This window comes from Ascidia mentula, chromosome 1 (assembly GCF_947561715.1).
Source record: "Ascidia mentula chromosome 1, kaAscMent1.1, whole genome shotgun sequence".
NCBI lineage: Eukaryota > Metazoa > Chordata > Ascidiacea > Phlebobranchia > Ascidiidae > Ascidia > Ascidia mentula.
Window position 1 is genome coordinate 22965896 of NC_138566.1, and position 15443 is coordinate 22981338.

The 15443-nt window shown below is 37.7% G+C and overlaps 1 protein-coding gene across 1 annotated transcript; it reads left to right on the forward strand.

The window, feature by feature from the left end:
• The first annotated feature begins 13610 nt into the window (after positions 1 to 13610).
• On the forward strand, positions 13611 to 15152 carry LOC145889958 (putative 4-coumarate--CoA ligase 1). The gene has a single exon (XM_082981009.1). It carries the CDS (start codon positions 13611 to 13613, stop codon positions 15150 to 15152), a length of 1542 nt encoding a protein of 513 aa, XP_082837135.1.
• Positions 15153 to 15443: the final 291 nt, after the last annotated feature.

The following is a 15443-nucleotide window of genomic DNA, read 5'->3' on the forward strand; positions in this document are numbered from 1 at the left end:
TCACCATATCGGCCTAGCGGGCATACATAGCATCGAACATTTATTTTACTTTATACGACAGACCCTTGCGCAACCAATCCGTGCCACACAAATGCCCAGTGTTCTGCAACGACAGATTCATTTACTTGTACATGCGATGCCGGATATATTGGAGATGGATTTACGTGTGCAGGTAAAAGGAAACTGACACAGAAAGTTACCAAATTTGATTTTTAAGCCGAATCTTTTAAAGAAATACAGTTGGGCATTCATTGTCTTATTATGCACCCTATTTTGGGTCTGTCCTCTAATAAAACACAGGTAATTCTTTGTTTCACAGAACATTTAACGCCTTAATTAGTATTGGAAGTGTGTTAGTTTCATAAGTTTCTCATATGCGATGAACTAAGCAGGCACAAAATACAGGTTGTGATTTCGAAAAAAAACAACTTATTTTACTCTTTGTGGCAGACCCGTGCGCAGCCAATCCGTGCCACACATACGCCCAGTGTTCCGCAACAACAGATTCTATCACTTGTACGTGCACCGTGGGATATATTGGAGATGGATTTAATTGTGCAGGTAAAAGGGATCCGACAGAAAAAAGTAACCCGGAAGAATTCTCTTGATTCGTTATTCGAACAACATATCTTGTATGGCAACACTTGTTTGCAAACGTTCCGAAAACTACGAAACATTCGAATCTAACCCCACCAACCCAACCCCTGACCAGCTTTATATCTTTGCAACGACCTAAAGCCGTTAATGGTCATACTTAGCCGCTCGGCATATCTCCCCTCTTATTGCAAGTAAGTATGTTATCACCTAAATCTAATTATCAAAAGGATACACCAACCTGGGGCAAATTATTTCTAGGGATGCAAATGTGCCGCTGCCAGCGTCTTTTCATACCTCGTATTTAAGGTTTCCCTCGTATACAAGATTGTCATATCGCTGTGTTAAGGAACATCAATGACCCTAATTAGTATCATTTTAAATCAAGTTTAGAGAACCTAGGGACAGTGGGGTCAGTGTATATTTGCATTTTATGAATCCAGAACACGAAGCGAACAATGTTTATTAAGGTTACTTGATAGATTCTGTACCTGGATGGCAGGCCTTCGTTAAAACAGGAATATTTGTTACACATATTTGCTTCAGCCTTCCCATTTCGATTTTGTCAAAATATTCTGTCCTACAACCTCATGAACGCAGGCACAGAATACTGGTTGTGATTACGAAAAAATCAACTTATTTGCTTTCAGTGGCAGACCCGTGCGCACCCAATCCATGCCACACAAGCGCCCAGTGTTCTGCAACGACAGATTCATTTACTTGTGCATGCGATGCCGGATATATTGGAGATGGATTTAATTGTGCAGGTAAAACGGATCTGAGACTGAAAAATAACATGCAAAAGTTTCCTGATTCATTTTTGGAGTTGGGCCAAATCATTTACGGAAATACATGTGACGCAGTCATTGTGTTATTATGCACCACAGGGTTTGTCCTATATGCAAAAAGATTGTTAATTCTTTGTATCACACAACAATAAACGCCACAATTACTATAGTTAGTGTATTCATGTGCAAGTTTTTTATAGGCTGTGAATTTTAATAACAGCCATTTATTTTACTTTATACGACAGACCCTTGCGCAACCAATCCGTGCCACACAAATGCCCAGTGTTCTGCAACGACAGATTCATTTACTTGTACATGCGATGCCGGATATATTGGAGATGGATTTACGTGTGCAGGTAAAAGGAAACTGACACAGAAAGTTACCAAATTTGATTTTTAAGCCGAATCTTTTAAAGAAATACAGTTGGGCATTCATTGTCTTATTATGCACCCTAATTTGGGTCTGTCCTCTAATAAAACACAGGTAATTCTTTGTTTCACAGAACATTTAACGCCTTAATTAGTATTGGTAGTGTGTTAGTTAATAAGTTTCTCATATGCGATGAACTAAGCAGGCACAAAATACAGGTTGTGATTTCGAAAAAAAACAACTTATTTTACTCTTTGTGGCAGACCCGTGCGCAGCCAATCCGTGCCACACATACGCCCAGTGTTCTGCAACGACAGATTCATTTACTTGTGCGTGCACCGCGGGATATATTGGAGATGGATTTAATTGTGCAGGTAAAACGGATCTGACAGATTTCTCTTGATTCGTTATTCGAACAACATGTCTTGTATGGCAACACTTGTTTGCAAACGTTCCGAAAACTACGAAAACGAAACATTATATTTGCATTTTATAAATCCAGAACACGAAGCGAAGAATGTTTTTTAAGATTACTTGATAGATTGTGTACCGCGATGGCAGGCCTTTGTTAAAACAGGAATATTTTTTACACATATTTGCTTCAGCCTTCCCATTTCGATTTTGTCAAAATATTCTGTCCTATAACCTCATGAACGCAGGCACAGAATACTGGTTGTGATTACGAAAAAATTAACTTATTTGCTTTCAGTGGCAGACCCGTGTGCACCCAATCCATGCCACACAAGCGCCCAGTGTTCTGCAACGACCGATTCATTTACGTGTGCATGCGATGCCGGATATATTGGAGATGGATTTACTTGTACAGGTAAAAGGGAACTATCAAAAAAAGTAACACGAAAGATTTCTCTAAAGTCGTTATTCAAACAATATCTTGTATGCAACACTTGTTTGCAAACGTTACTAAAACTACGAAACTTGCGCATCTAATCCCTCCAATCCAACCCCTGACCTAGTTTATATATTTGCGACCTTTATATCCCTATAACGACCTAATGCAGTAATGGTCATACTTGTCTGGCCGGGTATATATCTCCTCTCATTGCAAGTACTTAAACAGGTAGAGACAAAAACGTGCAATTATTTTTCTGTTGGAATTATTTTTTTTAACATTGAAAACAATGAATTTTTTGTGATAACATGCTGACGTATGTGTAACACTCTTTGTACCGTGTTGTGCACATATTGTGCTGTAGAAGTCAACGAATGCACATCCAACCCCTGTCCCACTTCTGATATTTGCAACGATCTAATCAACAGTTACTCTTGCACGCCAATTCCCGAAGGTAAGTATCTATAAAAGTCAAAAGTATTTAGGAATATTTTAACTTGGGAAAATGTTCGCGTGATTTTCGCCGACTTTTGTCAAAATTGGTAGTTGCTGTGTCCCGAGCCTTAACGTATTTTTGCTATGTAGGAGCCTGCACCACACTACCTCCTTTTTCGTCCTTCCTTCGTAATCCTCCTGTTTGTCCGTGTTTATTTCCGGAAGGATTCATTTTTCACTACGAGTGCACCGAAACTTGTACCGTTTTAAAGGATGTCACTTGTGCCACGTGTGAGGTCGGCTCTTGGGCTTATCCAGTAATACCACCGACTTGTCTAGTAGTACCAGGTATTCAACCCCATTGATCTTTTTCAATCTATTACTCAACGTGAAATTGTTCACCGACAACTATAACTTCAGCTTTGATGTGTTTCGGCAGATTGTGACTCGGCTCCGTGATAAACAACCCTGTCAGCTTGTGCAAGAGAGATGATTTGGATCGTTTGCGTCAATCTAACCTCCTTTATATTGGCCTACCTACGTTCTGCTCTTTGGTCCAAGTAGAAAATAAAAAATATCAAACGTTTGCACACATGTTATCCGTTGCACTTCTTGTAAAAACAGACATCAACACAAAAACCTATTAGAAGTTTTCTTTATCGGTCGTACTTACTATTTCTGTTTTCATTTTATACCTTTCAATATTTTGTTGGAGGGAAAAAAGTCATATTTCAGATGAACTTACGCGGAAACTGTTGTCTCCAGGCATTCAAATGAGTTTTTTCCAAAGGCAGTTAAGTCAATAATTCCATCTCTTTTTGATCCCAATATTATTATTTATAACGCATAGTCATTTAACCAAATTATCATTTCTTTATATCGACCACAAAAATTATTTGCGCTGAGCTAGCTGATTTTTTGAGTTGCCGCAATTTTAACTAATCTAGTTCTGTCGCATTACCCATTACACGGACGTACATCTAATAGATGGGAAAATACCACACAAACTTACACTTTGTTCGTTGGGCTTTCTCACATTACTTCCGGCGCAACTCTGTATCAGCGAACAATTGCATCAGAGGTGCTTTCCAAGTATACATTTATTTTTGCGAGCATCAAGGACGGTTATACAGTACAACAGCATGATATAACACATGTTAAATCGTTTAACATCGAAAAAAATCCAATACGTGCTTTATCATTTCCAGTCGTGCTAATTTTAACAAATTACATGGATAGATATCGAAATGCGTTGTTTCCAGCTATAAGCATAAGCATAAACAAGCAGTCCTATTAACGTAGTTTATCAATTTAAAATACTTAGACAAACACCATATTTGTCCTAGTCGTGGTTCTTTATGGTTGGACAAAGGTTATCACCAGAATACAGTAACTTCCGATCAGCAAAAAAGCAGTAGGGCACAAGTCAAACACACTAACAAAGCTTTTATTTTTATTAGGTTTTCTATATTTCATTGTTTATTGGTATGTCCGCTGTTATAATTGGTGATTCTGCATAAACTTTCTCTGGTGACTGAACTCGTGTGTAGGAATTTTCATTTGCGGCATCGTTTCCAGCTGGACATAAGGTATAATATAAATACCATTACAGAATAATTTCAGGTTTTGTATTTAAGTTGCTTTTGGGGCGCCAAACAACGGAGTCGGTCCTAACTGTGAAGACAAAGTCAACTTCCAATTTAACACAATTTCATGTCAGAACTAAAACTTAGATATCTTGACCCTTTAATCACCCCACAGACACTAATGTTTGAAGAGCGTTATAAATATAGTTGGAGCCAGTAAACATGGATAACATGCTGAAGAATCGCATTCTTTTTTGTGTACAATTTTAAAGCAGGGCAACAGCAGACAAGGCAAGATATGAGATAATTTTAGGCGCTATCTGCAACTTATAAGGGATCGTTAAAAATTAGAAGTGGTTTAGGTTGCCAGCAGAAGATTTTGTAAAAAGCCGGTTCTTTTAAATAAGCAGTCAGTAGTAGGGATGGATTTTAGCTTTAGATTGATTGACTTTCTTAAATGCAAATCGAAACCTGATCCTACCAACGGCGGTAAAAGTGAGTTCAAAGCTCTTCCTTCTTATCGTCTGTGAACTGATGGGCAACAAACGAACGATCAGATGGTTTGAGTTGGTAATGAGTGCGGTTGAGACTGGGCAAATTTCCTTTAGTATTCGTTCATCTGGTTGGAAGTACTGCAAATATAAGTATTCCTATTGGGTATGAAGCGGGTATACACACAGATTTAAGAAAATAAAACAGCAGATTTATTTTAGTTAAACGCCATTTGTATTTTGTAATTTTCGAATACTAATTTAACTACTGTAGAGAAGGTTAAATGTTTACCAACAACCTTCTGAAATCAGATGCAAATAATATGATTTTGCATAGAAGTCCCGCAACGATTTGCTCCAATGAAACATTTACTGACGTCAACGACTTGCCTTAAAAAATTCGCCATAAATTTCCATCGTAGATTTCGGGCATTCAATCAGAACCCTTTGCCCACTGGGCGCATTGATAGTCCACACGCAAGATATAGAAGAGTCGTCATGGTCACGTGGATCGGACAAAGTTAAGGACCCCAGGATCCCAGGACTAGCGATATAAGTCCCTTTGCCGCATTCGTCTAAATTATTCGTTTGAAAAAACAATAACCTCAACCGGATCGGTGAACCAAGCCACCCTGATGGTAGGCTGTCGATCGATAACCGTATCTGTAGTTGCTGAGCAAAAGTTTTTTTTTAATTTTTTAATTTTTATTAAGGTACTTTCCCTTTTGTGACAAACCTTCGCTTGTACTTAGTTATTTTGCGTTGTTTGTACACTTTGCAGAAACTTATGATGCCCTTTTCAGGGCGAAATATATTTTTCTGCTAAAAATAAAAACATCTTTAAAAGAGCTGTCTGAAAGATTGACCATAAAAAGTTTTGCTCAGCAATTATTCGTTTGAATGTACACAGTTTATTTTTCGGTTTCTGTACATTTCGATATGTTATATATATTTTAATTTCTACCACAACATGTGTCCGAAAATGGTATAAACAGAGTTTGGAGAATTTTATCTTATTACAACCACACACATCCAACATTTCTTATTCAATTCTTAATTTATCAGTGGACTTCAAAGACCAACTTTTCATTTTTTAAAATTTAATATTTAAAAAAAATATTAAAGCAATTGTAACCACCAGTGTTTTAATAACTGTATATATTTGTAATGGATTTCTGCTGGCATTAACTTGTTTGTATAGGTTATTAATGTTCCACTTTTTCTTAAAATAAGCTAGAAGACCGATTAGTTTTCAAGGATATTACCAACTGCAGCGTAGATCAATTTCAATCCTTTTCTTATATCTGGCACACGATTGATAAAACGAGCAATCAGTTGATTTTGAATGCTTCTGTAAAAGGCCCCTTCAGTAATTCCCTTGGCCGGATCGAACATCTGTAACCATGATATCTAGCATGATATATAATAGAGGCAAATATCACGTTTAACTTACTGCAAAGCCGCCAAATGAGTCGATATCATAAGTATGCACCATGATCACTACCTTCATTCCGACAGGAGCAGTAATTTTCCAAATGCACTCACAAATGGGGGGGGGTTTAGGGAAGTTTGGCGAAGTAAGACTTTGGTCATCATCATGCAAAGCGCTATGATTTCTTTCGCCACAAACCCCTTAAAACAGGTGGTTTACATACTTTAATTGTTATAAGCGCTGGATGTGACAAAATGCTTGACTTTTTTGGGGACAGTTCAGCACGTTTCGAAAGTGTCTGCTTTAGCACAAAATTTAGTTTTCATCTTAAAACAAAACGTAGTAACTCGTTCATGATTTTTCAGATAACTAAAGTCCAAAAAAACAGCCTGCAATCAATCGCGATGTATTTCAAAAAACACAAACCGTATCCTTGGCGGGTCTTCTCTCCATGTGCTTGTATGTCGAAAAACTTATCTTTGGCAACTAAATGAACACAATTAGTAATGCACGACAAGCCAAATCTGGTCTTACATTAATTACATTCTCTTTTACATTAACTACAAATAAAAATTACAGCAAAATTTACGAAATATCGGATCATTTGAGTCAAGTATTTCGTTTATCATACTTGTGATCAAAGTTAAAACAAATCCATCTTGTGCTATTTCTTCGTCACTGTGGTAAATGATACTTAATCGATTTTTAGATGACCATATAATTTCCAAACTGACAATTCCCTCGAATAAGCCCACAACTCTTCCCGTAGAACTTTCCACAATCTGCGTATTTCCTTCAGTTGTTTATTTGTTCTTCACAAAGCGAATAATTAAGTAATAGATATATCCATCCAACATACTAATACAGCATTAAGTCTAATCCAAGTGCACGCAGTACATGTGGCCGTTGGTTATGTACTACTTGCCTTCAAAAAGCCTTTTCCTTTCGTAATTGAGAGTTTATCAATCGAAATACCAATCCACGCCTCTTTGGGAGCAGTAATGTTGTATACACACGTGACATTGGGAGGATAGTTTGGTGACGTCAGAACATTTCGGGATCCCAACCGGGTATGAAGGTCAGTGTCCCCGCAAATATCTGCTCAATAAAAACTTGAATGAAAAACAAATTGTTGAAATAGTTTTGAAGTTATAGTATTTAATGTAACTGCAAATAACATATTTATCTGAAAATCATTTCTTTTCCCGCATTTAATGGTTTCTAATGCTTAATATAGTCACCCTGTTTTTGCAAAAGCAAAAAAAAAACAGATATCCAATGTTATGAATAGAAAATTGATGTAAACTAGCTTTACAAAAACTAAAACGCAAACCGCAAATTCTCCACTTCAAGGAAATACAAACTTTTACCATGGTTTTCCCCAGTATTAAACCAGTCTTCGTCCGTATCCTCTTGTGCTGAAGAATAAAAATATCACCAATAACAAGCAACCACACACAGAGACAAAACTTCTTGCATGCGAATGATAAGGTTCGTTTTTCACGAACGTCTGATGTAGATTTGCTACAAATAGAATTGTAGTTTGTCATAGTTACCCAGCAGTATTTATGCACCCGATAACACCTACATAGCCAATAAATTCATCTTGAACATGATTAAACAGTTTTTTCGCATATGTATATAGTATTTTATTCTTCATACGTATGTTCCAGGTCAATCTGAATCCACCATTCGGTATTGCTTCATCACTGTGGTATGTAATACTTAATTGATTGGAGATTGTCCCTATTTCTTTGTCTTCGAGACTTGTATTGAATGTAACGATGTCTCTGCCTATAGAAGTGTCTCGAATCTGCCAATTGGTGGAGAGGCTTCGTAAGTTTTAAAAATCAATAAACTGCACAAGGTATCAAAAACACAAAAAATTGTGTTTCGATTTAATGTACAAATCATCAAATCCATTTTGTACACAGTCGAGCTACAGACATTGATGATATTTCACTACTTGCCTTCAAGTAGCCTTACCCAGGTTCCACTGTAAGTCTTCTAATGACAACAGTAATCCACGCTCCTTCGGGTGCATTAATATTGTATACACACGTGATATTGGTAGGATGATCTCCAGGATAGTTTGGTAAGGTGACAACATTTTGGTGTCTCATCCGGGTATGAAGGTTAGTGTCCCCGCAAATATCTACTTAAAAACAACTTTGCAAAATGTGCTTGTGCATTGAACGTGTATGGTAGTTGGACTGCTAATGCAACTGTACTTGTTTCTGGTCACTTTACATACCTGCCTCGATTCGCAGTACTGGTGCACCCAATAACAACCAGGCAATATAGAAATTCAACTTGCACATGATTACCTAGTTTAACTTTCCCAAGACCTATTACAGATATTACAACCGGTTTACAGTAATTCATATTTAAGATTGAAAATTTACAACTTGTCTGTCTGCACTCGTATTAGCTCAGCATAAATGATACAAACAAAGATATGTTGTGCTCCAAATTGTTTGCCAGTGAAAGCCCAACCAATAGTAACAGGATGCAATGTTTGCATGAAACCCAAAATATAACAGTTTCCGTTTTGAAGGCAGCAACTATTGTTACCCTGTAAAGTGTTGCGTATTTTCTTCAAAATTGGATGGCCGACAAGCATATGCGGAGGATGTTTGTATACAATGATAAAAACCGATAACAAGACTGATGCAGTTTCTAACCACAAACAAAGCTGTAGGTTTTATGCACTTTTCGTAGCCATCAATTGCGTGCATTGGTTTGGAACAGAATATCTCATTTTCAAACTTAGTGATAAATGGACCAATTATCATTGCATAGCAATAAATCCAGTTTAGTTTGTTATGGTTCACTAATCTGTCAACTATTTTTCACATAATAGAACAATACCAAACTGGGGACCATCTAACTTGAACAGCTTGGCACAAAATCAACTGGCAAGAAGTGACTAAATATTTCGGCCACATTTTTCCTGACGTAACCTTTCTTGAAATAATCTCCTTGGGGGCTGCTGCATAACAGCCGAAACGCCGAGAAACGTTGATGAAATAAAGTTTGCCAGAATTGCGATGAGCATTGTTTAACTGGCTGCAACTATTCTTGGGGTATCTTGATTCGTAAACAAGTTGTCATTTTGTGTCAAATTTAAAGTCGTCATGTCACCAATTCTCACCAAGGTCCATGTTTGATGATATCACTGACTAAATTTGCTTCTAATAAAATAAAACACACTGCAGAGGGCAGCTTGAGACAGGTCGTTGCCACATGTCATCTTTTGCGAAACTAAGCGCTTTGTTTGTTTAACGTCCATAGTTGCAGTTTTAACTCAAGAAATTTTGTCTTATGATCCAGTACAGAGGGATATATCTGATAGATAGAAAATACCAAGGGAACAATTTTGAATTTTCTCATGTTTTACTGCAAAACTGCAGCTATAACACAAAATGTTTACCAAAAAAAAAAAAACTTGTTCTGGTTCGAATTCATAAACCTGTCAATAATCTATTGTGGAATTTTTTCTACAGCATGCCGTGATAAAACGTTCGCACATGAAACATGCGAGTTGCCAGTTAAAAAAAGATCCTTTATCCCAACGTATCTCATTGTGATCGGTTTTGTGGAGAAGCATTTTAGATAACTATAAACGTTCCCCATAACCGCATGATATTGCCCAACTTTCGCATGGCTGCACATCCCGATTAAATTCACACTTGGTCATCCATCCGGATGTTTCATTGTTTATTTATATATTTATAAACTTAATTAAATACAAAACCGTTCAGTTTCTAATACCCAGAATGGAATATCACTTGTGCGACTGCCATATATTCTGTTAATTGGTGTTTTTTATAAACTGCAGATTGATTAGAAGGTGCAACCAACAACTCCAGGCAAAGTATATGATAAAAATAACTTATTTGTCGGCAGCCATTTTCTTAATGAAATATATTGTAGACTTGTTTTACGTCGTCTTTTGTCCAAGTTCACATTTTCTCAGGGTAATTTGATTAAAAAGAAAATGAGTCGAAAAATGAGTTGCAGAGTTAGAGACATAGAATTAAATACAGGTCGAAACAGTGCGTGTATACACCCTGTCTGCAGCTCTCATTGATTATTATGGTTCTTTTGCGCATATAATAGAATTAAATAGATTTTCAAATTCTGACAACAAACAAATCTGGAACATATAGTCGTTCAGAAGTCTTGAGCAAACTGCGGATATTTTTTGCACATTGATTGCAGGAAGCTTTTTTGAAGAAAATCTAGATTGTTACCATGGTGTTAAAAAGTGCATTACCAGACATTGAATGTCCCCAAAACGACCATTGTTCAGTTGGCCCTGGAGAAAATGAAAAACTTTGGAAACAAGATTGCTGTAGTGGATCCCTACAAGGATCAATAGTGGACTTTTACTCAATTCTATAAACAATCGATCGAGATGGCTCTTAAACTTCGTTCAATTGGCGTCAAAAAGAACGACTGTGGTGAATTGGTTCTAGATTTTCATCCCAAATCATTCCCGATATTAGTTGGTCTGACATTGTGCAAAGCTGTAGCCGTCTGTGGCAAAGTCAATGACACAGCAAAATCTGCCGCAAAGCAGATCATTCAAGTCGGGACGAAGTATTGCATCTGCTAAAGTTCGCAATTAAAGCAGGAGCTTCCGTTGGAAGAAGATTTAAAATTAGTTAAGATTTTCTCTTTGCTCGAAGTGCAAAACCTTGTTGCAGAAACTGAAAACCAAGTCTAATTTCCTGGAGGGAATCACGTTATCATTGAAAAGTTTCTATTTCCAACCTAGTGATTGTATCTTAACTTTGATAACATTAAGCACGTCGTCACCACGACTTTCTCACCCAAGTTTTTTGGTCAATGTGCAACTAAATACAGAGTAACTGGAGCTGGTATATGCGGTTTCGTGCCAGTTGACCTACTAGTGTAATTTGGAAAGCAATTCAAGTCTAAAGTTTATGACGACAAATGGGTCACCAATGCCAACGTATATCCTTCGAACAGCAAAGAAAAGGTTGAATGTGATAGTAACCCAGAATTACGGGATCTCGGAATGTTACTTTTACAACACAAACACCTCTTGATAGCTCAGGATTGCTTTGTCCAAATGTTAAACTTAAAGTTCACGATGTTGAAAGTGGTGCCGAACTGGGCCGTGGAAAGCATGGATAACTCTGTGTCAAAAGTAAAGCTGCTAAAGGTCATTTAGACAACCAGAAAGCAACCAGTGCGGTTATTACCTTAATAACCTTAAGTTTTACGCAAAGTTATGACCGTGACACATGCACTTTAAATCATGTCTGCTCAGAAATTTGTAATCGAAAAATTCAATTTACCGGTGAAAAAAATTTTTTTTTTTAATTTGTATGGGTAAGGGTATATATCAGGTTTAAATGAACAAAATACAGCGATTGTCAGTTAATTGTATATTTAACTATGTATTCTTGGAATAAAACGTTCGCGCATGAACCTTGCGAGTTGCCAGGTTTCTGAATGGAGAAGTATTTTATAACTATAAACAATCCCTATATCCGCATGATAATGCCCAACTTTCGCTTGGCTACAGGTCCCGATTGTACACACGAATGGTCAGCCATCCGTCAGTGCTCACGTAAACCAGTCAACCAAAACTTTTTGATTCTGTGCCGACTCGCACTTTTCTAAGCGGTTTGAACAGAATCTTAAAATACAGAAGAAGATAGGACATGTACGATTTGCGTGGCAGAAGTTTAGTTATCCACCAAAACGTTCAGTTTCTAATATCCAGAAAGGAATATCAGTGGTGCGTGTTACGTTTACGTAACGTGTTTATGTAACATGAACATTTACACATATCATGAACATTGATCACAAATAGCCAAATTACGTCATGAAAGTTCGGGACCTCTCAAATTCGGATTGTACTGCGGTAAATAGGGATGCGCATTCGTTGTTGACCTTATTGTGTGTTTTGTACATCTCGCACGCCATTCTCACCAGATGTTCGTTGTTTTGTTGGATTGACATGTGCTCATTAACTGCCCAGTCTTCGTGCACGCACGCGATTTCTACGCGAACTGCCCAGTCATTGTTTGCAGAGGGTGCGCTTCTCACGTAATTGTTGTAATGCATCACTTGTTCTGGTTTCGTTTTTCAAGTACTTGTTTTGTCAAGAGAATGGGCTGCTGTCCATCAGATAAGATAATAGCTTTTGTCGTGGTAATTTCGAACCGACTTTTATGTTGTGGTAACTTTTATCTTGGTGTATATATGTGCATGCTTCCTCGACTAACCCACAGTCTTTGACTCAGTCTTACTCTACGTCTCAGTCTAATTCGACCATGCTCTGTTTTGTAATCAGTTTAGTAACCAATATAATCGCGTGTCCTTAATCTAATAAATAGTAAAGAAACTTTATATCAGGTTTGCGATTTAAATCAGGTCAGGAAACATAAAAGTTAGAACTCACGCGTGGAATGATTTATGCGTGATGAATATGTTGTTGTGTTGGAGTATTTGAAGTTTTCGGGATAATTATTTTTCTGTGCGGAGTGGGACCGCTTGATAGCAGACCCACACACAGGTGTTTAACTGAGAGCCCAGTCGCGACAGGTGGTATTTTAATGATAGCCAGTTGGACGTGAGTTGTGCGACTGCCATATATTCTGTTAATTGGTGAATTTTTCAACTGCAGATTGCTTAGAAGGTGCAAATGACAACAAGCAAAGTATATATGAAAAATAACTTGGTTGTCGGCATTTTAGTATTTCCAGCCATTTTAAGGATAAAATGTAGTGTAGGTAGCCTTGTCTATACGCTGTATTGAGTTACAATGAAATTTAGGAACACAAATTACGGATTTAGTCATAATTCTAAGAATTAAAATACTGTCCCATACTATTAGTAACATTGTCATGATACGTCACAGATAAGGCTCGCGCGGGTGGTTACGTCATTTTATTTTCGGCCGCACACCACGAGAGGCGGAAATTACGCAGCAAGCGACGCAAAACGCAAACATGCACATTAAACCTTTAATGCGCAATTTAAATGCACAGAAAACTCTTTTGAGGAAAATCTAGATTGTTACCATGGTGTTAAAAAGTGCATTGCCAGATATTGAATGTCCACAAATACCCATTGTTCAGTTGGCCCTGGAGAAAATGAAAAGCTTTGGAAACAAGATTGCTGTAGTGGATCCCTACAAGGATCAATCGTGGACATTTACTCAACTCTACGAACAATCGATCGAGATGGCTCTTAAACTTCGTTCAATTGGCGTCAAAAAGAACGACCTTGTTGAATTGGTTCTTGATTTTCATCCCAAATCATTCCCAATATTAGTTGGTCTAGCATTGTGCAAAGCTGTAGCCGTCTGTGGCAATGTCAATGACACAGCAAAATCTGCCGCAAAGCAGATCATTCAAGTCGGGGCCAAGTTTTGCATCTGCGAAAGTTCGCAAATAAAACAGAAGCTTCTGTTGGATGAAGATTTAAAATTAGTTGAGATTTTCTCTTTGGTCGATATGCAAAACCTTGTTGCAGAACCTGAAAAACATGTGGTAACAGAAGTTTTGTCCTCAGAAGAAGTTGATATTTTTCAAGATACTCTGTGTGTTACTTTTACAAGCGGTTCAACAGGCAAACCGAAAGGAGTTGTAAATACCAATTCCAATTTGTTGGAGGGAATGATGTTAACATTAGAAAGTTTGCGTTTACAACCTGGTGATTGTATATTAACCTTGAGCATGCAGTTAAGCCTTGTTGGTTACTATTCCTTTTTCATGTATTTAATCGGTGGCATTAAGCACGTCGTCACCATGAAACTCTCACCCAATTTATTTTGTCAATGTGTAACTAAATACAGTGTAAATGGAGCTGATATATGCGACTTCATTACAATGCACAAGTTGGCCTACGATTGCAATTTGGAAAGCAATTCAAGCTTAAAGTTCATAATGGCCGGGGGATCACCAATGCCAACAAGTGTCCTTCAAACAGCAAAGGAAAGGTTGAATGTGATAGTAACCCAAAATTATGGGATCTCGGAATGTTACTACATATCTCTCACTGTTACAAACCCAACACCCCTCAACAGCTCTGGGATGCTTTTTCCAAATGTTCAACTTAAAGTTCTCGATGTTGAAACTGGTGTCGAACTGGGACCTGGAGAACACGGAGAACTCTGCGTCAAAAGTAAAAGCTGCTTTAAAGGATATTTACACGACCAGAAAGCCACTGACTCCGTTATGGATGAATGCGGTTGGCTTCGGACTGGAGACTTGGGGTATTATGAGGAAGTTGGTTGGATTTACGTGATTGATAGAATCAAAAACTTAATCAAGTCATTTGGCAGTATGCCAATTTATCCGTCCCAACTGGAAGCTGTTCTTTTATCTCATCCCGGTGTGGCTGAAGCGGCCGTTGTTCGAACCCATCATGAAACTTACAACGAGGCGGCGAAGGCTTTTGTTGTTAAAAAAGACCAAGCTTTAACGAAAGAATCTTTGCTGACTTATTTCAACGAACAAGTGGCAGAATATCAGCAGCTTTTCGGTGGGTTGGAGTTTATTGATCATATTCCCAGAGTTGATCTTGGAAAGCCAAAGAGAAGAGCATTAGAGCAACTGTAGTTTTTTGTTGTTTTGTTTGTTGGGAATGTCATATCATTTCGTGTTCTTCATAATCTTATTTTACACCATAAACTTAAACGATCTGCAACTAACTTTGTAGCTATCATTGCATGCTTAATAATACATGTGTCATGTAATTTTACATGAGGCTCTGTAAAAACATTTACCACAACATCATACATTACACATAAAAAGTGCTTTGCGACCCGGTCGATTTTCGAGTTCTCTGCTGCGTAGACCATAGTTGTTTACATCTTGTAGTGTCGCAATGGGACAAGCGGCAAGACCCCA